The sequence below is a fragment of the Scleropages formosus genome, chromosome 4 (genome assembly GCF_900964775.1).
Source record: "Scleropages formosus chromosome 4, fSclFor1.1, whole genome shotgun sequence".
In the NCBI taxonomy this organism is placed as follows: Eukaryota; Metazoa; Chordata; class Actinopteri; order Osteoglossiformes; family Osteoglossidae; genus Scleropages; species Scleropages formosus.
In genome coordinates this window covers 26,411,247-26,433,650 of record NC_041809.1, presented here as the reverse complement: position 1 = coordinate 26,433,650, position 22,404 = coordinate 26,411,247, and the positions used below count along the sequence as shown (strand labels likewise).

At 49.4% G+C, this 22,404-nt stretch overlaps 1 protein-coding gene across 3 annotated transcripts; it reads left to right on the top strand.

Moving 5' to 3' along the window:
* The first annotated feature begins 1,198 nt into the window (after window positions 1–1,198).
* Window positions 1,199–10,584, top strand: LOC108921299 (uncharacterized). 3 transcript variants are annotated; one of them, XR_001965043.2, is made up of 4 exons: window positions 1,199–1,334; window positions 2,731–2,996; window positions 4,872–4,969; window positions 5,339–10,584. XR_001965043.2 is itself a non-coding variant. In XM_018730727.2 (2 exons), exons 1-2 carry the CDS (start codon window positions 1,244–1,246, stop codon window positions 3,393–3,395), a joined length of 756 nt encoding a protein of 251 aa, XP_018586243.1. In that variant the 5' UTR covers window positions 1,199–1,243; the 3' UTR covers window positions 3,396–4,761. The 3 variants fall into 3 exon arrangements, 1 of the variants encoding a protein (XP_018586243.1); XR_001965042.2 differs by having other exon boundaries at window positions 2,731–3,419; XM_018730727.2 differs by lacking the exons at window positions 4,872–4,969; window positions 5,339–10,584 and having other exon boundaries at window positions 2,731–4,761.
* The last annotated feature ends 11,820 nt before the right edge of the window (window positions 10,585–22,404 follow it).

Below are 22,404 nucleotides of genomic sequence, written 5' to 3'. Positions count from 1 at the left end.
CATGGTTTCAGGGGAAGCCAGAGCTGGACAGCTGCACATTTCAACTCCCAAGTCAGAGGCGTTGGAGAGAATTTTTACAGACATTCTGACACCTGCTGGTCATCTGAAGTTACTGCACATTATTTTTTTTTTTTTTTTTTAAAAATTGTGGGCGATGGACTGCGCTCTACAGTATTTCACACGCGCACACACGCGCACACACACACCTTGCTTGCTATGTGTGTGTAGATTTATTTACGCAGTCCTGACAAATGAGGAGCAGAGTATACGATGCGCGTCAGCCAGGCCGTGCTCGTCGTGTCTACAACGCACATTTACCCTTTTCATTCGCCTCCCCGTCTATCCCTGCGAACCCCCGGCATGCCCCCCCCCCCATCACGCTCACACCACCACCCACCCGACCAACCCCCTCAAGTCACAACTAATGACTCATGAGATGACTCATGACCCACCCCGCCTATTCTCCCCACATCACAATATCACCCCGGGGGGGGGGGGGGGGCTCCTCCGCGATCCCACTTTCTTCGGTGTCGTGGCTCCGCCGCTCCTCTCACTGCTCTTGAATGCCGAGCGGTGGCAGCAACCGCCGGGTTCGAATATCACACACTCCCACTGTGGTTCCCTAGATCGGGGTACTTACCCACTTTTCACTCCAGTAAAAAGTACCACGGTGCCCTGTACGATTGGATCATCATAAACCATGCATGATGGTCAGTAGCTTGGTTCACAACCCTAACAGTGTAAGTCGCTTTGGACAAAGGATCAGTTAAAGCACAGCTACAAATGTAAATGCGTTGCAATGAATCGACCACAACTTAGAGTTTCTAAGAAACTAAAACTGAACTCCTACCCCCCCACCCATCTCTGTAGTCAGCGAACGTGACGTCACAAGGAACCGAAGGCATCGAGTGTGGATCGGAGGGTCTAAACCCTGCTCTCTACTGGCCCGAGTATCAGAGGCTGCATCTGGATCACCGCAAACTACTGCGTAAATGTCCGCATCTGAAGTGCAAAAGTGAAGAAACCTAACTGATCGAGTCATTTTTTATCAGGGCAGACTAGTTTGAACCGGTTCAGCTCATCAACAGTTTTGACAATAAGCAGTGATTTACACCTTTTGACGTCATTAAGTTCTGACGTGAGGCGGAGGGAAGCTCGACGTGCGCAGACTGCTGAGTTCTTTCTCCGCAGTTGGCCGGTCGCTCGGTTTGACCCTGCCGAGCCGCCGTGTCTCCCCCCCAAAATGGCGGAGCCCCTAGACAGGGTGCGCATCTCGGCCGCTGAGCTGAGAGCCGGAGCGACGAGTTTCGTGGAGCGCGAAGCGGGCACCAGAGGTGAGGAAGTTGTGCCGGTAGCGGCCGTGGGCAAAAGGCACAGGTGGACCCACGCTGACCCCCCTCGCCCCCGCGGTTCCTTCATTCTCAAACGCCCGGTCACCGGCGGCGGTGCCGGTGGGAGAAGCAGCGCGGTCTCCTGCCCGCTGCCGCCCACGCGCGCGGGTTGGAACGAGTCCAGCGGAGTGACGGCGCACGAGCCTGCAGTGGTGCTCGTGAGCGCGCGGCGGGAACGTGAACGCGGGAACGTCTGTGTTGTTCGGCACATCATGATGTGGCGGGAAATGCGTGAACCGCGACGCTTAACCACTTTTTTTTAATTATAAAAGAGTTCCACAGCAGTTCGGATGACACGCGCTGCCGTTTCCCGGCACGTTCCAGGCGACAACATGATGTTAGACGTTTTAAGTAATTAACTGTGTGTGTGTTACACGTACACACGCAGTGTAGCAGACAGGGAATGTTGGAGCACTAGCCTGTGGTACCCTGGCAATTACTGTACAGACTGCAGTGAGCGACTTTACCCTATTTACTGTAGTATTGGTAAGTGGTGCGAAGAGGCGCCGCAGTAAATGGCCTTCGCTTCGTGCAAGTGGGCTTTTTTGCGTGTTCATTACGCGTAGAAAGAACGTTTGTGGAGTGTGTTCACAGGGAAGGAAGGTTGCGGCCGATTGCCTTTGCATCCCTCACACTCCTGTCCACTGTGTTAAATAAGCCGGGTGGAAACTGTGTTAAATAAGGGTGGAATTTCGTAATGTTTTTAAACAACTACTTGTTTTCCTTGGTAGAAGATCAGCTGTGCCGATATTCTCCTTCCTGTGAAGAAGGCGTCACATTGTGTCTTTGTGCTTCTCTGGGATCGTCTGTCCTGCCCATAGCTGCGGGGCGACACGTCCCCTCGGTGTTTCAGGCAGGTCTAATCATAATGTGCCCTCCCCCCCCTCGGTATTTGCCCGCCGGGGAGTATTGATAATCATAATGCGTTTCGGTCCCAGAGTCTTGAACAAGTTCCCTCCCGAGTGTTACCAGCACCAGTGCGGTGCAGCGGTGACGTGTTCCGGAACCATATTTTTCACGCTGGAATCTGGCATAATTGTATACCGTTTACATGTATCTGCAGCAAAAAGTTTAATCGTTTTATCTGGGGCTCCGTCGGATGATGTGGAAACCGTTCCCAGGTACGCACGCAAAACTGCGTTTCTGGACCCGGAGGGTTGCGGCATTTGTGGGCTGCTGCGTATAGAGAATTAGTCAGTGAATCACCTGTTAGAGCCACTGTTTGTAATCCTGTGTAGATAATGACTGATTGCTTCTCACCGCTTATTTAAAATTGGAATGCAAGTACCAAATTTTCATCTGATAAATGTCTTTGTCCCTGTTCCCCCTCCCCACTTAGGCATACGGGAAGCAAGAAAAGGTCCTCCACTGGGGAGGAAGCGACCCGACCTCCAGCGCTACCGACCAGGCCAGCGACAGTGTCACAAAGCCGGGGAAACGCAAAATCTGCAGTGCGGGGGTGGAACGGGAGAGGGAGGAGGAACCGAGCCCTCGGACCGGGTAGCGGACGCTGATACGGATGGAAATGTACAGCCAGAAAATGTGGACAGCCCCTGCTGTAGTACCGACCTTGTGAATCTTGGCAACAAGTACAACCACTGTGCTGTAAGTACCCCAAAACCCAGTAGTGGGGTGGTGGGCTTTGACCAAGTGGACCTTGGGAAGCACTCCACTACTGGTTCTCCTGGTGCTGACAGAAAGCCACAAGACAGCAGGCATCCTGCGCAAAAACACACTCCTGCAATTGCTGGTGTGCCAGACTCCTCTAGACTGATGCGCAGGGTACGCAAGCCTGACCGCCAAATATACAAACCAGGATGTTTGAGAGACCAGCACCTGCCACCAGAGTCTCGATTCGCCAGTCAGGAGCACGGGAACATGGGCCCTGCTAAGAGGGCTGCGAGAAATGGTTTGGCTGTGGAGAACCTCACTGCCAAAGTGGAGAAGCTGAACATGGCACATGGGGAGGAGGTGGTGGTGGGGCAAGGAGGAGGCAAGGCTTGAAAGAGAGCAGCTGAGATGTTGGAGGTGGGTAAAACATTAAGAAGAGGAAGTGATGGAGGAAGTGTGCAAAAAGCAAGTCTTGTCAATTGAGTGCTAAAGAGATGGTCAGGGGTTAGGGTTTCCCCCGCTATCCGAAAGTAGAGCGTTCCAGTGAAACCTTTCATAAGCTGAAATGGCGTAAAGCGAAGGAGCAATGACCATTAATTTATATGGGAAAAATTGAGCATTCCCAGACCCAAAAAATATCCTGCCAAATAACACAAAACCTAAAATAACACTAACATATAGTAAAAGCAAGAATGATAGGCTCTTAGGCTTTTCTGATGCCTTAGGACACACCTTGCTGACAGATGCACAAAATAAATTGAGATAAAGCACAGATGCTGAGAGTAGTTCCCGGGGAAGGAGCTTGGTGGCGCCACTCTTGCTGTGCGCACTGCCTCTATAATGGCTCCCTGCAAAACACACATACACTGAACACTATTTTTGCCTGTTTCCTAAAAGTGAAAATCCTCTTTGGATTTTTCAGTTAGCGAAATGGGTACTCATGTAGGTCTTCAGTAAAAGCGAAGTGGTGTAAAGCGAACTTTCGAAAAGCTGGGGATACCTGTATATGGAAAGAACTTGAGGTGGGTGCAGAATTGTAATGGCACCGGTGGTTTTGCAGGAGTAACTGCAATTGGGCAGCAAGACAGCGCAGGGGAAAGGATACTTTGCAAGTCTGCAGAAGCAGAAAACAGGAGTGAGCCTCCCACTACAGGTCCAACAGCTTTGGGTTCCAGCTCTTAAATGATGCAAAGACGGTAGATCAGAACACAGCTGACTGGATGAAGGTAGTACAGAATGGCACTGTGTTTAGGTGATTAATCCAGATGTACAGCTGTTTTCGGTCCATTGATCCCTTAGGAGGGCAGGTCCTGATCCATGGGGCGTGCTGTTCCCTGATAGGGAGTACCATCTGAGCCCGTGAGAACTATATAGAAAAACCCAGTGCAGTTCAGGGTCTGTAGGTTGGCCCCGGAGGCTGGAGGCCAGTCTCGCACAGGAAATAACTTTCTTCTACAGAATTCCTCTCATAATTATTTTTCTCAATACGTTTCATTTTTTACAGGACCTTTCCACTGCTTAATATTTGAGTGCCACTGGAGTTCCAGAACAGAGGCGGAAGTGAATAAGACTTTTGTCTCAGTTGTAAATAACCCTGGAGAAGCTGCTTGCTAGTGGATTCGCCCACAGTGTCGCTTCATTAGCCACAAGGCATGTATGCCTACGTGACGATTAGTCAGACGGGAGCCCCAGCTGAATTATTATTGCAGAGGTTCTTTCCTGCCATGGCCCACGTACCACCAGAACAGTCCAAACTTCTACGTGGTCTTACTCATGTATACATGATGTTGAAGAAATAAAAACGGAACTGTTCTAAAGGTTCTTTCTTTTTATTCCACCTACATGTCTGGGTCCACTACTGATCATCAGACCCTGTACAGGGGACAGGTGTTGAATTCTGGTCCAAGTCTCTGAGGGCTGGAGCCAGAAGGCTGAGCAGCTGACTCCACTCACTGGACCAGAATCAGGTATACCCATGTTACCCCTGCTTCATAACCCTAACACTTCAAGCAACACATTCCACAAAGCTTCAGTTATAAACAAGTAAAGCATGTTGAATGACAGACACCTGTGTAGTTCCCTGAAGGTCAAAGTGCTTCGAGGCTGCTTGTATTTTGGCTTCTGAGTGCAACAGCTTCATTTTGACATCATTCATGCTGCTGTCAGGTGGGCACTGTCCATGGTCCTGCAGCATGTGGTGCTGAATGAACAGCAGCGGTTACCTGCAAGGTGCCAAATGATCGAGGCCAGCTGCCGCGGAGAGAAGCGACGCTATCCCAGGAGCAACATTTGTCTAATGCTCTCCCACTAATTTTGTATCTCCCATCCCTCCTCAGGTGACGCCTATTTAGTGCTCATCCTGATCTCCTGAGTGCCGAGAGGCAAACCAGAATCCTGTAACGGCCCAGTTGAAGACTGTTTTGCTTGTACTGCATTTGTAGTGTCTAAGCTCCCACACTTCCTTGCGGTCTACTTCTTCTGGACAGAACCACTGTTCCAGTCGTACAGTGCCGCCACTGCACCATACCACGGTCAAGGCTGAGCGGCAGATGGCTTTCTGTTTTGGTCACCATTCTTTTTGTCTGATTGTATTCAGTTTTCATAGTACTGTACAGTGTTAATGGAAGCTTATGCAGTATGAATGTTGCATCCAGGGCTTCGGCTTTCCGTCTTTTAAGGCGCCACTTCATAAAACCCTTCTTAAATAAGTTCAATATTTATTAATACTGTGTTTAATTCATATTGAATCTGCTTGGGTCCTGTTGGGATTGTACTTGTTGCATAGGTGTCCTCTCTGTAGGGTAAAGACTTTCTGGATGGAGTAGAGTGATGGATGACCTGTTGGGGGATATGATGCAAAGCACACTATTCCAAATATTATTCCACACGTTCATATTTCGTTTGTTTGCCCTATAGCCCTGTAGTATTTTGAAAATATTTTCTGAAGCACACTGAACGTGGAAGTGATACGTAATTTCCTCCTATAGGTGGCACTGTAGTCTAGGGAGAAAAAAGTCCTTAAACTTGACTGGATCACAAAATATATTATGCATTCTTTTGACGGCACTTTATGTAACTTTGCTTCAATCCTAATTTTCCGACATTTATATCTTCATTTGTTTTCAATTTATGTTGTGGAATAGAGACATCTGAATGGAAGGCATGTTTATTGTTACGATACAGTTAAAGAACCTTCTGAAAAGAACTCTCCAAAACGTAACTTGGAAATTATCTTAATTGTATGCTAGACCTTTGAGAGGCGTAATCGGTCTGAAGTATGAGAATTGGGACAGTCGTGAACGTAGGTCCGGATCTGTTAGATAAGCATTTGTGCAAGAAGTGTGAATTAAGCTAGCGCTGATTGTAGCTTCATGTGGTGGAGTTTGCCCTAAGTGTGGGCTGTGAGTCTGTGTGGTGGCTGAATACTTGTGACCATAAATATTGTTTTCAGAGCTCAGTTTGCTTATTTTTTGACCAGCTGGAGTTCACTTACACCTTGGTTCAAGTTCTTGTTTGTGTGTGTGCATCTGTGTGAGTGGGTTCTGTTGAGCAAACCCTTCCATGTGCTGGGTTTGAGCTGCACTGGCCATGCTGCTGGTCTCCTTAACATTTGGGGGGTACTGGACTGCAGCATGGTCATCATCAAAACCCCTGCTGCCAGAGAACCAGACAGAAGAGAACAGGAAAGAACTATGTAAACTGCTGCCATTTTTTTCCTCTCCCTTGAAATTGAGAGCAAAATTTAGGTTTATTTCTGAATATTTTAAATCTGTTAAACCTTCTTGCCTCTCTGTTTCTACATAAATTGTACCAACTATAAAAGCTATTACATTAGTGTTGGTCAGGTGTGCGACTTGCTGAAATATGTGGAAATGTTAAGGTTTTCACATGGAAGCCAGTTACTGCAAAGCCCTCCTGCTCACCTTTGTGAAGACATTTTTCTGGCCACTGAGATTTGAGCAAATGTGCTGACGTGTTGTGACTGGTATCGATTTGGGGACGTCTGTGTGCTGGGGAGAACCAGTATCCTGCTTGAGGATCATTGTGAAGTTTTCTGCTTTTGAGACGTTCTACATGACTGTAACATAGTCTTCAAGGCTTCTCTACACTGGTCTGTGTGGCAGTTGTCCTCGGGGTTAGACAGTATGTAGCTGTTTAGGTATATGAATCTTCATTAAGGAAAGTGTTCACCGCTAAGTTTCTTTATTTTTTCCCCACCTGTACCTTCGTCACACATTTTAGAAAAAAGTCCTTATCAGAATGGTAACCCCTAAAAAGTATTGGGATACTCCTGTGCAGGAAACTCCTCTTTGTAAGTTTAGCCTTTTGTAGGTTTTTAAATTCTTTAAAAGTGCATTATGTGTGTGCCTGTCTGGGCTGCCAATAATGCCTGTCTGGTGGCTGAAACAGATTCATTATGTCGAGGGGCTTGCAACAATGAACCACACTGCCCTTTACTGGGTGGACACTGTGGCAAGAGCTCCTCAGATAGGAAGAATCAGTTCCTCGTATCCTGTTTTCCACCAAAGCTTTTCAGTCACACACACAGCTCGTGCACATTTTGAACCAGTTTATACAAGTGATTGATTGATTGACTTTTGACATTCAGGCTCATCTTCGCTTTATGGTACAACCCCAGCTTTTTCTCTGTGTCCCCTTTAGTCTTACATAAACTTTTACCTTTTTTTTTTTTTTTTTTTTTTAGGTCATGCATTTAGTTTTGAAACCACAGGGCAACCTGCAGACATTAGGCCATCTTGTTTGTAAAGTGAGGATATAGAAAGGGGAAAGAATGAGGGATAAGAGGATCCTAGGCATGCAAATACCTGGGACACGAGCTCTGTAGTGCCTCAGGGTTTGCATCAAATGAACTGTCAAGCCATCTTGTCAAGAGTGTTGTGAAGAAAAATTTTGAAAATTGCCGACAGTGGCAGGTCTGACTCAGCTGGCCTGATGTAAGTAATGTGTTTATTATATAGCAGTACTATAGTTCATTTCTCTGAAAATTTTATTGCGCATGGCTTTTTTCACTCATTGAATATCTTCAAGGTTCAGAAACTGAATGGAAAATGTACCAATTATAAGGCCATATGTGTAGTACCCTTGAACAAGGTACTTATGGCTGATTATCAAAGCATTCCTCTAGAGTTTAAGGTCCATTAAAAATGAAATTTCTGCTTTAGGTGTTGTGAGAAAGAGGCTGGGTTGCTCTTTCCAGTAACTGGGGACATAAAGGCTAATGAGCTGTTGAGCAGCTTAGAGAAGTGGTGCTGCTGCTTTTTTATCTGCTTTATTGAAAACAAGTGCAGGAGCTCAGAGAAAGGTTTTCACGGGCACAAAAAGCACTGCAGATCATGATTCTGCCTGGTCAAGTCAGTCAAAAGATGGCTGTCAGCACGGAAGGATGTCATGATGGTTCACATTCATGAATGCGAATGCTCATTAACAGACATTGAAGTTCAAAACAGTCATTTCTCTTCTCTAAGTGCCATTTGAGATTTTGCTTAACGAAAACATCCAGCACAGGGTACAAAACATCTCCAAAGTCTTGCTGTGCGGTGAAAGACTGACATGTCCTCTGAAAAATGCCCTTCGTAACACACAGGTAATGGCCTAAAAATGGTGAAGCAATGTCCTTCCGTAAGCTGCTGGAACAATCTGGATACACAAGACATTTTCCTTGCATCTCCCACCCTCTTGAGCTGCAAGCCAGCAGCTTCCTCTGCCCTTGTGAAATGTTAAGCACCTTTAATTGCTGTTGTAAATCATGTTTTTATTTTGGTCTTGGGGTCCTGTTTGGTTTATCTTGCAGCATCGCAGGTGACGGAGATGAATGAGCCCCTACGTGGTTAAGGAACACATTTGCCAGCCCGCTTGTCTTGGCAGGGTCTACGGAAACGCTCCTGTCACTAATTAATACAGGGCACGATTTATGGTCCACAGAGCGCTGGCTCTGGCCCCTCGCCAACTGGGCCTGCCCATGACATTGTTTTAATGTGTGCTGACTGGGCCGGGGCCAAAGCCCTGTGCATCACCGCTCGTGTATGGGGCTGATGTCTCCCTCTGTCACCACTGAGTCAGGAGGCCTGGGCCAATGAAACACAAATGATTGGTCACATGGTTGTCTGAATCAGACAGCGGTCTTGCAAGACCCGTGACATCTTGAGTGTGATACCTAGCAAAAAGTTATTTGAGTGCAAAATGTTCCAAATTGTCCTTCTATTCAAATGAGCCATGTATTTTTAAACTGCTTATCCTGGTGAGGGTCACAGTGGCAACATGTCAAGCAGGACACACCATACTTCCCCTTCCCCTTTCCCAGCAGCAGGCTCCACTATCTTCTGAGGGATCCTCCTGTATTCTCAAGTAGGCCTGGAGACGTAATCTCTGCAGTGTGTTCTGGGTCTGCCACGTGGCCTCCTCATAGTAAGCTGTGTTGTGTTGACCTCCTGCAGGAAGCATTATGACTAGGTGCTTGAAGGTCAAGCAGGGGCAGCTCATAGCATAGTGGCTGCTGCCTTCAGACCCAGCGGTTGAAGGTTTGAATCCACCTTCAGCTGTAGTACCTTTGAGCAAGGTATTGCCCCTAAATTGCTCCAGTAAAGTTACCCATCTCTTTAAACGGATACATAGTTGTAGGTGGCCTAACATTGTAAGTCACTTTGGAGAAAAATGTCAGCGAAATGAATAAATGTAAATGAAATATAAGGAAATGAAGTTGCTCTTTAGTACCAGTAGGGGGCAGGCATGTTCCTTTGACAGGGTATTTGGTGTTTGTCATTGCCGCTGAAGTCTTTTCTCTGGTTTTGGATTTCAGATTGTGCACAAGAACTCTGTTCATGGGCAAAACTAATATCCCAAGTTCTTCACTTTTCGTTCACTTTGCAGTCCTGGTCATGAAAACCAGCTGAATTCCACTTATACTCTTCAGCAGGTACTGTACATTAGCCTAGAAGCATTTGCACCAGGAGAGAGGTGCACTATGTACACTCCTGGGCCTGCTGGTGAGCACAGCTCCACCCAGACACCCACCTCTCTGTGGAATTGGGGTGCAGACCCTGCTGGGGGGGCTCTGCTCATAGCAATAATTATGCCTCGCTCACCTGTCACTGGAGCTCTTGTTCTGTTAATGTGCCCCCTCCTCATCCAGCTGGGCCATGACCCTTGAACCTGTGGCTTTGTGTGCCTCATTGCAGAGCGAGCGGGAAATGAAACAGCCACAAGTTCAAGGAAGGGGCTTCACACACAGACTCTCAGCGGTACGCATTGTGGGTGTGTGTCTTTTTTGCCATTACAAAGAAAAATCTGCTTTCTTTGTGTTCAGTCTGTTTGGGGGCTCGTTTGGAAGGTAAAAAGGCTGTGTAGGGTGTGTGTGTGTGTGTGTGTGTGTGTGTGTGTGTGTATAAAGTGCCACGTAGGAAGGGGTTGAATTAGCCATCCGGATGTCTGTTCCTTTTGATGCCCAGTCTTCTCTGAGAAATGCAGAAACTGCGGAGCAGTGAGGGTGTGGACGTTGAATCACCGGAGCGGTTTCATCCGTGGGCGGCACGGTGGTGCAGCGAGTATCGCATTACTTGGGTTCGATCCCCACTCAGTTTGCATGGAGATTGCATGTTCTTGCTGTGTCTGTGTCGGTTTCTTCTGGGTCCTCTGGTTTCCTCCCACAGTCCACAGATATGCAATTCAGGTGAATTGGCTAAAGTGCCCTTAGTGTACGAATGGGTGAGTGACTGCATGTGGCTATACTGCAGTGGACTGGCGTTCCATCCAGGGTGTCCCCCCAGCCAATGCTTCTGGGACAGGCTCTAGATCACAGTGACCCTGATCAGGACAAGCGGTTATTGTAATTGGATGCATGGATGGATGTTTCCTACATCTGTGCCCAGTACTCTGCTTAGTTGCACACCTTTGTCCCATTCCACTCGGCTCTAACCATCCATCCATGCATCCATCCGTCCATCGTCAACAACCGCTTGTCCCAAGCAGGGGCCGCGGCGAGCCGGAGCCTACCCGACAACACGCCGCAAGGCTGAAGGGGGAGGGGACGCACCCTGGATTGGGATGCCAGTCCGTCACAAGGCATCCCAAGCAGGGCTCAAACCCGGCTCTAACCAGTCACACTCTGTCGTCAAATTCTGTGCCATTCAGTCTCTCTCTGCTTTGTGTCACTGTGCTGTACTCTACTGCACTACACCACACTGCTCTCTTGTCCGGTATTATGTTTTGCCTTTAAGTAAAATTAGTCAGAATGTTCGCTCAGTTGATTACTCAGTTATTACTCTGACACTCTGACACTTCTTTGGCATTTATAGTACCATAGATGTCTGCTGTTTATCATCTTGGCCATATGTTGTCATTTCCTATGTTATCTACGCTTCGTGCACAGCTGAAAATGTCCGTTAAATCCATTCGTGAAGATGCATTAAAGTTTACCCATTATTAGTCCCTTTATGCAATTAGTTGTATACATTATATAGACGTTAAAGAGAATGGTCAGTTATAAAACAATTCTTTGTCCAATGATTGGTTAATATTTCAGAAGTCACCTTGACATAGATTGACGTGTCCTCATGAGCCATACTTAGAGTGTGGCTGGGCGCACTGGGCCGAGGTTTAAGGTCAGAGGTCAGGTCATAGTGCTTGGTAATGGAAACGCGTGGTCCGGTCAGCTGTGAGACTGGAGTGTGTCAGCGTGATGCAGCACTGGCTGTGAGAGCTTCTACCACGGTGCAGTCGTCGAAGTTGAGCAAGCTCAGCCGGGCCTTCCGAACCCCCCCCCCCCCCCCCCCCCCCCCCCCCACTTCCTCTGTGGAGGGCATGGGAACCCCCCCCTCCACCCACTGTTCTCTTCCTCTCATGTCCTCTCCCTCACCACCCTGCCCTCCTGCTACCCTCGTCCCCCTGGTGCCCTCACCCCACCCCTCCCTCATTCTGTATTTCCTGTCCTCCTTCCAGCTAAGCCTAATTTACCCCCAGCACATCATATTTTTTTCTTGTATCATTTGTTTTTTTGCCTTCCCAGAGCAAGAGAGTTGTCATAAGCATGCATGCACACATGCACGTGCCTGCACATTCACTTCTCACTTTTAACCATCACATGTAGTCAAAAATAGACTAACATAATCGCACCCATACCGAAATGCTGTTATGTACAGTCCATGCTACGTACACACAGAGCAACTAACGCTCAAGTACGAGTGCGTACGAAATACACGCATCAGGTTTCGCACATTGCTACACGCTCTTCTCACACCATTATCCCCGAACTCGTTTCCTCATACACGTTTTCACCGAAGCATGAATTCTCAAGCACACACACCCAGACTTTCACACTCTCCCATGCACATTTTTATTGTATTACTTCCTATAAATCAGAGTTATGAATCGTCCCACTCGGCCTGTTCCCCCTCCTGCGCAAACACAGACCAGATGCACAGGAAATGGCACGGCAAGGAGGGCACCCCAGAGACCTGCGTTTTGTCTTTTTTCGGTTTTATTTTTGCATCTACCACCCCCATTCATCCTTTTGTTTTCTTAGAGACTCTGGTTTACCCATGGGTTGTGAGCATGTTGAACCCGAGCTGGACGTTATGCAAGCATCTGCCCTTGCCTTGGAGCCTTGAGCTGCGGGGTGGCTTCAGACTCCATCCTGTCTGGTTGAGGCAGACTGGCTTCTGGGTCTCTGCTCATGGTAGAGAGCCCAAAAAGCATGGACACATTATTATTGTTGTTGTTGTTGTTGTTAATGTAGTTGTTAGTAGTAATGACAGTTGTAGAAGTACAGATTAGTAAAACTTGCAATTTTACACCTATGGATAGATCCACATTCCATAAATTGTGTGTACCAAGAAATAGTTGGGGGTGGAGAGGGCAGGCCAAAGGGATCTAGTGACTTTAAAGCTGCATGTTCAAATCTTAGGAAAATTCCTTGGAGTTGTGCTCTTGAGTAGGTACTTAACATGAACTTCTTAAGTATGTATCCAGCTGTATAAATACTTTTTTACCCCAGGGCATGTAAGGCTTTGGGCAGGAGGGCCTTTTAAGCCAGTTAATAAAACAATGCAAGGGGGGGGAAGTTTGAGTGGGAAGTCAGAGAAGTGGGTTTTGTGGATTGGATGAGCGTGTGTTGCTCAGAGAATGCGGTGAAGGTGGACACATTCTTAAGTAGCTGGGTATGCCACATACCCACATCCTAGCATCTGTGCTAGCACCATATACTGTACTTCTCAAGTTCATCAACACCCCCAGCACCGTTTTTCAACCTTAGTGCTACTCCCAGTACGGCGGTCTACCACGTCAATCCCAAACACCACCCTCATCACCACCTATAACCTCAATACCACTCGGTATCTACCTCGAGTCTCAATACCAAACCGAACATGCCTCCTTCCCAATTTCAGTACAATTTTAGCACTATCTACAACCTCAACACCACCTTGAACCTCAGTGTAACACCCAGCACAGTCTGACTTTTACTGTATATGCTCCCATTAACCTCAGCATCACCCGTTGCGGGACCTGTTACCCAATCGCCATGTGCAGCTCTACCTGTCCGAGACCAAAATCATTCGCCTCCCAGCTGGTCCGTGCACCAGTTGAGAACTCCCTATCAAACTGGGAACCTTGCTCATTTCACCTGATTCATCGGTTAAGAACCTGAGATTAGCGATCAACTCACATCTCTGCTTCCCTCAATACATGGAAGTCATCACCTGTTCCTGTAGATGCATAATGCAGAACGTATGCAGGATCCACCCTTATTTCACAGTAAACTCTACACATCTTCTGGTACAGGCTATGCTGATATCCTGCCTGGACTACTGCAGCTTTCTCCCGTCGGGCCTCCTCCATCAAACCTCACCGGCTGACCCAGAATGCCAGTGTACAAGTTGTTTGACCTGCCAGAGCATTGCTGCGTATCTCCCCTCCGTGTCTTTCTCCAAGCTTCCGTCTAACTGTAACACAACGCCGATCGCTCGCTGTGCTCCAGTCAGTTCTGCTCATACAGCAGCACGACCATCGTATGCAGACAAAAACCGATGGTGGGGTACTTGGAGAATCGTGCATCTGCATCTCTATCTCTCCATCTGTTGGTGATGTGCTTTTTTTTTTTTTTTTTAACCTGAGTTGTAAGGCACTTTGGAGAAAAGCTTCTGCCAAATACATGTAAACGTTACCTCAACGTGACCCCAAAAACTCCCCCCTTCCAATTTCATTGCAACCCCAAAGCATCAGCTCCATCCAGAACACCATTCCCAAAACCGACTAACCGCAGCATCACCTCCAATACAACCTCCTTTCTAATTTCCATGCAGCCCGTAGCACCCCGTCATGCTGAAGTACCATTTCCATCCCGAACACGGCCCCAAGTAGTCTGCTGAAAGTCTCCAGTTTGCCTGAACTATGTGCCTTTAGATGGTCCGATGACTCGTGATATTTAAAAGAGGAAAGAAAAATTGAGAAATCTTATTAATTCCCACCCTTCTCAGTTTGAATGTGGGTTTGTGAGTGTGAGTATGAGTAAGAGGTTAGAAGTATTTGTATCTGTGTGAATGTGGTTGGGCTTCACAGGGTTCCACTGAAAATAGTGTCATCGCCATCCATTTTTACACCTCTTTGCTGTTTACTTTGGATACAAGAACAAGCTTACGTGTTCAGAGGGTTTGAGAGTCACCTGCAAAACCTTTGCCAAAAATCTATGTCACCTGATGTCCGGGAAAGCGGAGAGGTGCGGCTGAGAAAACGGCAGGTCAAGGGTCACGAGAGGCACGCTGGCGTAGCGCTGCTTCCTCAATCCCCAAAAACGGAACTTCGTGACCACTTCTCCTTGGTGTACGTGAGAGAGAGCGTGTGCGGTTTAGCCCGTATGTGGGTGTGTGATATTCGCAATTATCTGGAAGCCTAATCAAAAAGGCTGCTGGTTGGCACAAAGTACAACGTGAGGGTTAGACGAGTGCTCCTTGGCAAGCTCGACATTTAGCTCCTGTTAGGCTTCATTCTGGACCCTACATTGTCCTTCTTGTTCCCCTTCATAAGTTCTGTCCCTGTGAGAAATGTGGGCAGATCGCTAACCTCGCTGCCTGCAAGCCATGACCCCAGCATTCAAAGGTCAGCAAATCTGTGTGGTGGATCATGCTTTTGCATCGGTTATTTACTTATGTCTCTTCCTCTTTTTCCAGTGAGGTTTTCTTCTCAAATCCTGTGTCTTGGCTGACTCGTTTTTTACCTAAAAAGAATTTGGAAAGGCTGTGAGATGTTTTCTTTTTCCCCTGTTACTTCTGCAAAGCTCGGAGCAGGACTCCTGCTCTCCCTTTTTCTGTCTGTCTGCTGTGGCTTCTCACTAATAGACTTCATATGTTGGCACCATTGACATCAGTCTTAAACTATTTTACATGTGATCTGCGATACATCCTGTGGAAATCTGTCCGATATTTGCTGCGGACTAATAAAATAAACCTTGCTTGTTCTCCCCTGTTCTCCCACCCTTTCTCTTGTCTCATTGTGTTTTTTTTTTTTTTTTTTTTTTTTTCCTCCCTCCCTCTTCCTCCTTTCCTCTCCTGGCAAAGTCAGTTTTTTTTCTTGTTTTAAGCTCTGCAGTAAGTGTTTCTGTTTTGGGACACCGTTTCCTTCCCTTCGTGAGATGCCGAACAGGTCAACATTTGGCGGCTCTCTGTACCTCTCGTCCAGCTGCCCCTCTCCCTTGCTGTCCTTCCATTCTGCGGTCATGTGTGTCTTTGTCCCTCTGTGCTGCCGTAACACGCCTCTCCCACCCCATACGTGTTTCATGGATTATCCACAGCTGTGTTGGAACCAGAGTCAAGGTAGGAGCGGCTCTTGTGGTTTTGGCTGCTGTGCAGTCATCGGTGTTGTCCGTACCCACGGTGTGACCTCATACCGAAACTAGTTAGAACTCTGGACATGACTTTACACAATGACACTGTTTAGCCTCTGAAAGTCAGCGGCCAAGTCTACATGGGAAGTTTTAAACCTAGGAACAGTATTTTTTTTGTTGGATCTGTTGATGGAAATGGCACATAGAGTATCTCGGTATCGAGCGAACTAAACATTTTCGTCACATGCTGCTCTGGAACGGATTCTACGCTTGGAATCTTTACTGGGTCATGATTATGGGATCCTGCAAAATCAACCCATCAAGGGTAAATGGAACAGGTAAAGACACACAGGCTCCCATCTAAAGGGGTAATGAGAACACACACACACTTTCTGAACCGCTTGTCCCATACGGGGAGCCGGAGCCTAACTCGGCGTAAGGCTGGAGGGGGAGGGGACGCACCCAGGACGGGACGCCAGTCCATCGCAAGGCACCCCAAGCAGGATTCGAACCCCAGACCCACCCGAGAGCAGGACCCGGTCCAACCCACTGCGCCCCCCTGCGATGAGAACAGTGCAGGACATTTGCTGTCCTCCAGTGCGCCACCTTCACTCTTTACCCGAGCAGTGTGGTCAAGAGGTTCACACAGCTGTGGTAGATCAGCACACATTGACTGAGCAGGAGGTCCAGCTCCAAACCTGTTTTGTGTCCCAGGTTTAGAACAATGATGACTCAGTGACTCAAGTCTGTCGCATTTCATGCGCTGCATTTTTCAGAGGAAGTGAAAAGCAAAAGCCGAATTTTGCAAACACGGGAGAAAAGTGGAAACTTGTTCGCCCTCCAAGAAGAGGAAAACTCCTGAAAACAGTGTGTGTAGAATACTGGTAGAGTGCACGTGCCCAGAAGGGTCATGAGTCTCTTGGTCAAAGCTGGCTGCCACCGACCATTAGGCGTCACCGTTGGGAGGGCTGGATGGTGGTTTGATGCAGGACACTGGGTCACATTGGGTCACGCTGGACTTAACTGCGCTCTTGGATGCTGCTGCGTTTCTGGTGTCTGAGATCCAGAGGCGATCTTAGAGCTCGGGATAGGATGGCTACATGTCGGAGGCAACACATAACAGGGAGAAGAGCTCATTTTTTTTCTAACAAATCTAGATTAAACAACAGTGTGTATTGCTGTGTACAGTAATAAGTAGCTCCGATGAGCTAAGTCACTGAAAACTGTTTAGATGTGAATATGTGCAAGACCGTCTGAGCTTGTGGGTGTGATTAGGTGTGTATTCTGAGCAGCGGTGCATCAGACCTTGCCTGGAAGGTGGGTGCGGGAGGCTTTACTGGCAGAGCATGGGCTGCGGGACTTATGAGCGGGGGCTCGGTGTTCATTAACACGTGACTCAACGCGTGCCCCCCTCCGTGAGCGCGGCCTCCCCGGCTCTTGTACCGTCGCACGCGCGAGAGGGTCACTTCGGCGGCATCCGACACCAGCGGCGAGCTTCACTTCGCACTTTCAGTCCGCCTTTGCTGACTTTGCGACGCGCTTCCCCTTTCAGAGCGCGAACTCGAGCAAAGCGTGCGCGCTGTTCATGCGAGCGCACGTTCATCTTTCTAATAGTTAATGCATGTATGTTTTGGATAGTCGGCACCAGCAGCGGTTCGGGTAATCGACAGGGATTAGAACCCCCCCCCGCCGCCGCCGAATTGCTCTCCTTCAGCCTGCCCCGTTTCCGTCTCCCATTCTGTCCCCAAAGTGCTGATTGCCGGCCTGTTTGGCCTCGTGTTTACGTTGGAGCTCGGACTTTCCAGTGGCAGCCTGCACCTATCCAAACATCCCACCGGCCGCTGCCCTGAACTCCGTTTCCCCCTCCCACCCTAACCCTGACATATACACGCAGACACACATGCGCACGGACTCAGCGGAATGTAGAACGTGAAGTAAGCCAGTAAAGGAAAGCGGCTGGAATTCTTTCCCATTGCGACATTCCGTTCTCTCATCCTGTTCCACTTCGTGTTCGGTGATTCTAGCTGGGACCGCTGGGCTGGAGGATCCCCTGGACTCCCCTTACTTACTTTCCTACTTACACACACACACACACGCGATCTGTGTCCATCACCGTGCTTAATGTGCAAGATGGATTGCCTGGAGGAGCTTTAATATGGTCTACTCGTGTTTGTGCGTGCGTTAGTATGTACATGCAGACCCGCTGCAGAGACGGGGGAGACTGTCCACGAGGGCTTTGTGTCGTTGACAGATGAATTGCTCTAATTAGTATCCCATAACATCCTGCCACATGGCCTGCTGGTCCCGCGCACACTTCCTGATCCAGGCGGGCTGTCGACAGCTGGCTCCACCTGCCGTCTCTCGCACCGGCCCCTTCGCCGCCGCCACGGACGCTATCGCTCGTTTCTCTCACCTCCCATCGATCCCTCCTGGTTCTTGAGTCAACGAATCTCTCCAAAAATTTTCATTCCTCTTCTACGAATGTGTTATCGAGATGGGTAAAGCGTTTTAAAACGGTCACAAATCGCCGAACACGCAGCAACTACTGCAAGGTTGGTAATGTTTGTACGGTGTTAATTTTAAAAAAAATTTAATTTACACAAACACGCATTGTCTGAAACCGCTTGTCCCAAGTGGGATCGGGGCAAGCCGGAGCCTAACCCGGTAGCACAGGGCGTGGGGTGGAGGGAGGGGGACGCACCCAGGATGGGACGCCAGTCCATCGCAAGGCACCCTAAGCAGGACTCGAACGCCAGACCTGCCAAAGAGCAGGACCCGGCCAAACCTACCACTCCCCCCTTTACATAATTTGTAAAAAAAAAGAAAAGTAACGACATTATTAACTCACTCTAATATACAATTTAATACATCAACCACTTGAAAATGAATACACATACATATTTTCTGAACCGCTTGTCCCATACGGGGTCGCGGGGAGCCGGAGCCTACCTGGCAACACAGGGCGTAAGGCCGGAGGGGGAGGGGACGCACCCAGGACGGGACGCCAGTCCATCCCAAGGTACCCCAAGCAGGACTCGAACCCCAGACCCACCAGAGAGCAGGACCCAGCCCAACCCACTGCGCCCCCTTTAAAAATTAATAATTTTCTTAATAAAATACACAATGTGCATCTCAGAATTGCAAGTTTCTTCCTCTCTCCATGACAAGAGAAACAGGAAGAGCGAATGTGGAGTCAAACCTGCGAATGAGGGACGGGCAGCTCCGAAAGGGAGGTGTGTGTGTGTGTGTGTGTGTGTGTGCGCGTGCGCTGATTGAGAAGTACAACCGCGGGCCAAGAGTACAGCAAGAGGTCCGACAAACACCTGCATTTGGGAGACGGCCACCTGTGAGAGACGCAGAATCCGTGTTCCTCTTGGCCTCTTCATAATAGAAGGAGATCAGCGTCGGCGTGTGCACACACACACACATACACACACACGGAGACACAGAGGCCCATTCTGTGTCTCACACAGCCTCGCAATCACACACGTAAACAGACGGCGCGGTCCCCGCGTCTCCAGCCCAGTTAACTCGCCACGTGAGGCGCGCTCGCGCTCCCACCAAGCGCGGCGGTCAAGCCCGCACCGCGCTCCTCCCTTCGGCGCAAGTCATTCTATTGTTGCGTTCCTCTCCGCCGCGCATGCGGACGCGCACATACGCGCGCAGGAACGCTGGCTCCGCTTCGCCGTTTTGTTTTCTTCGTACGTGTCTGATGAGGGCCCAGGGAGCGAAGCGCAGACCAGCTGTGGCTGTCCCAGGCCGCACCCTGATTGCTTTCAGCTGGTACTCGAACCCCCCACCCCCCCGCCGCACACACGCACACAGCCCATACAGCTGCCTGACCCCTCCCTGACCCTACGCCCAGGCTAGGAAAACACAAGGCATGCCAAGCCAGAGAGACTCATTGGGCCCAAGACCAGGCCTCGCATGTATTATGAGAAACAAAGCAGGACCCAGAAGAAGCCAGTGATCCTCCCACCGCAGCACCTTTTCCCGCTCAGCGCGTTGCCCCCCTCGCCCCCGACCGACCTAAACTCTCCCCGTCCGCTCGCCTTTCCTTCTTTCTCCGGCATGCGACAGATGGAGGGAACACAGTGGCAGCCTGGACACACACAGGTGTATGCTCTAAAGGGTGTGTGCGCGCGCGCGTGTGTGTGCGTGCGCGTGTGCGGACAGCTGCTGCAGCATCCCTCTATACATGTGACAAGGTCTGTGGTTATTCCGCCCTCTCCGTCGTGTCCTGTGACTGCAGCGTCACGTAGCCGCCACCCCCACACCCCAATTCTCTCATATTTTCAACCCGGGTAACTTACTTTCTTAGCATCAAGTACGTAATAAATACGCTGTTTCCAAAAGCTTTGCACACAACAGGAAATAAACGTTGGGCTCGAACGCAAGAATTATTGCGGCGGCGAAGACGATACGTTGCTACGTTGAACAGGGTGAGACCGGAGTTCTGCTGAACTCTAACCGGCTTCTGGAAGCACTAATATTCGTATGAAATTCATGCAAAAACACGACTAGTCATGAAAAGGTGGGGTTCCGATGAGATGTTTCAGCGCTGCAATCTCCCCTTCTTCTCCGCCCTAGTCCCCCGCTGCCCGCCGCTCCTTCTCGTTACTAATAAGCCCTCGTTCCCCGGAAGATCCCGCTCGGGACTCAGAAATGAAGTCATGAGGATGAAGTCAGGAGTGGCCGATCGCGGCTCTTTTTCTCACCGCTCTCGAGCGCGTCATCGGCAACGCGAGTTTGTCGACGTGTGTGACGGCGTGTGCATGCGTGAGAAGCCTTCCAGAGTTATGACCGCGAGTGTGTGTCTCTGAGATGCCTTCTAACACTAGTACTTTGTTTCTGCATCTGCGTGCGTGCGTGTGTGTGTGTGTGTGCGCGTAGTCACTTCCTCTCCGGTTAAAGGAAACCAGGCGGTGCTGGCAGCACCAGCATCAGCTCCAAATGGTTTGCATCATTTCTGAGCCCCCTGGCCCAGACCCCCTCCACCAGCTCTGTCCAGACCAAACCTCCCAGCCTCCTCTTTCAATGCTCAACTCTTTTCCTATAAATCACCTAAATATCCTCAACCCTTTCCCAGTTTTCATAAAGACATATTTCCCTTCGAGCAATACGCAGAAGGGTACGATCTGGAGTTATACGTATTTTTGAAGGGACTCGGGACCGGCTGGAGGCGGAGGTACACGGAGCACTCGGATGTCAATCGCGGTTTGAGATGCCCAGAGCTCCGCTCTCTCTCACCTAGAGCTCAACCTTGCCGGTTCATTGGCAGACCCCTCGCTGGCCATCGTCCTGCTTCGTTGTGGACGCTGCAGCGTACTTAATTTATTGCTATGCGTTCGTTCGCGAAACCTTCACGTAGTACAAACTCATGTCCGCACCTTCCTTACTTCTGAGACCATATTACGAGAACTCCGCAGACATGCCTTCTACCTGCTCATTAGGCAGCCTCACCCGATCCCTGCGCTCTGGAAAAAGTTGTTGGACTCGGACGGAGCCAGCTGAACGCGGTGGAGGGTTAACTGGCGCAGCGCTACTTTTCACCCGTCATCCATTTGCTATCAAATTAGAAGCTCGTTGTGACTGAGCGAGGGAGATATCTGCCAGCCAGTGATGTGGTTCTGCAACTGATTTCCAAACTCAATTTCACCCTCAGTTAAAGTTATTGGTACATTATGTTGTTTGTATACATGTTGTCTTGGTGCCAGGTGACCAGGCCCTAGCTGCTGTCCTGGGGGTGAAACGGCAGGGCTCTTTGGCACGCGGCAGCGCTGTGTTCATTGTGCGATGAGGAGCACGCCCCTCCCCGTGCTCCAAGTGCACTGCTGTGATTTAGCAGGAAGTGGGGGATATGGACAGTGGTTTGGCCTTCATTAACATGGGATGAACGCTGCACCAGCTGCGGTGGCGGGGCTTGACTTGGAAGCGGAAAGTCGAAGTTTCGGTTCCCGGGAAGGGCTGAACCCTTACTTTGTGTAGGGAACCAACTTTCCTGATACACTACAAAATAGATGCATGTTTACAGGGTTGTCCACACACACAGTCTGAACCACTTGTCTCATTTGGGGTCATGGGGAACCAGAGCCTAACCCAGCAACACAGGGTGGAAGGGACACACCCAGGATGGGACACCAGTCCATCGCAAAGCACCCCAAGCAGGACTTGAACCCCAGACCCACTAGAGAGCAGGACCTGGTCCAACCCACTGTGCCACCGCACCCTATAGGGTTGTCTTCTATGCCATATACTGTATATCATAATGAGTAGGCTTTACACATGAAGTTAATGATTATGAGATTGCCCCAGGAGGGGGGTGCAGTGGCACGGGGTGTTTAGGTGGGTTCTGCTCTCTGGCAGGGCTGGGGTTTGGGTCCTTCCTTGGGGTGCCTTGCGACGGACTGTCATCCCATCCTGGGTGTGTCCCCTCCCCCTCCAGCCTTGCACCCTGTGTTGCTGAGTTAGGCTCCGGCTTGCCGCAACCCCACTCGGGACAAGCGGTTTCAGACAGTGAGTGAGTGAGTGAGTGAGTGAGTGAGTGAGTGAGTGAGATTTTGCCCCAGT

Bases quoted from the DNA above. Each gene is read 5' to 3' on its own strand.
- LOC108921299 (XM_018730727.2), top strand. From the start codon at position 1,244: ATGGCGGAGCCCCTAGACAGGGTGCGCATCTCGGCCGCTGAGCTGAGA. The intron at 1,335-2,730 runs GTGAGGAAGTTG...CTCCCCACTTAG, and splicing joins GCGCGAAGCGGGCACCAGAG to GCATACGGGAAGCAAGAAAA.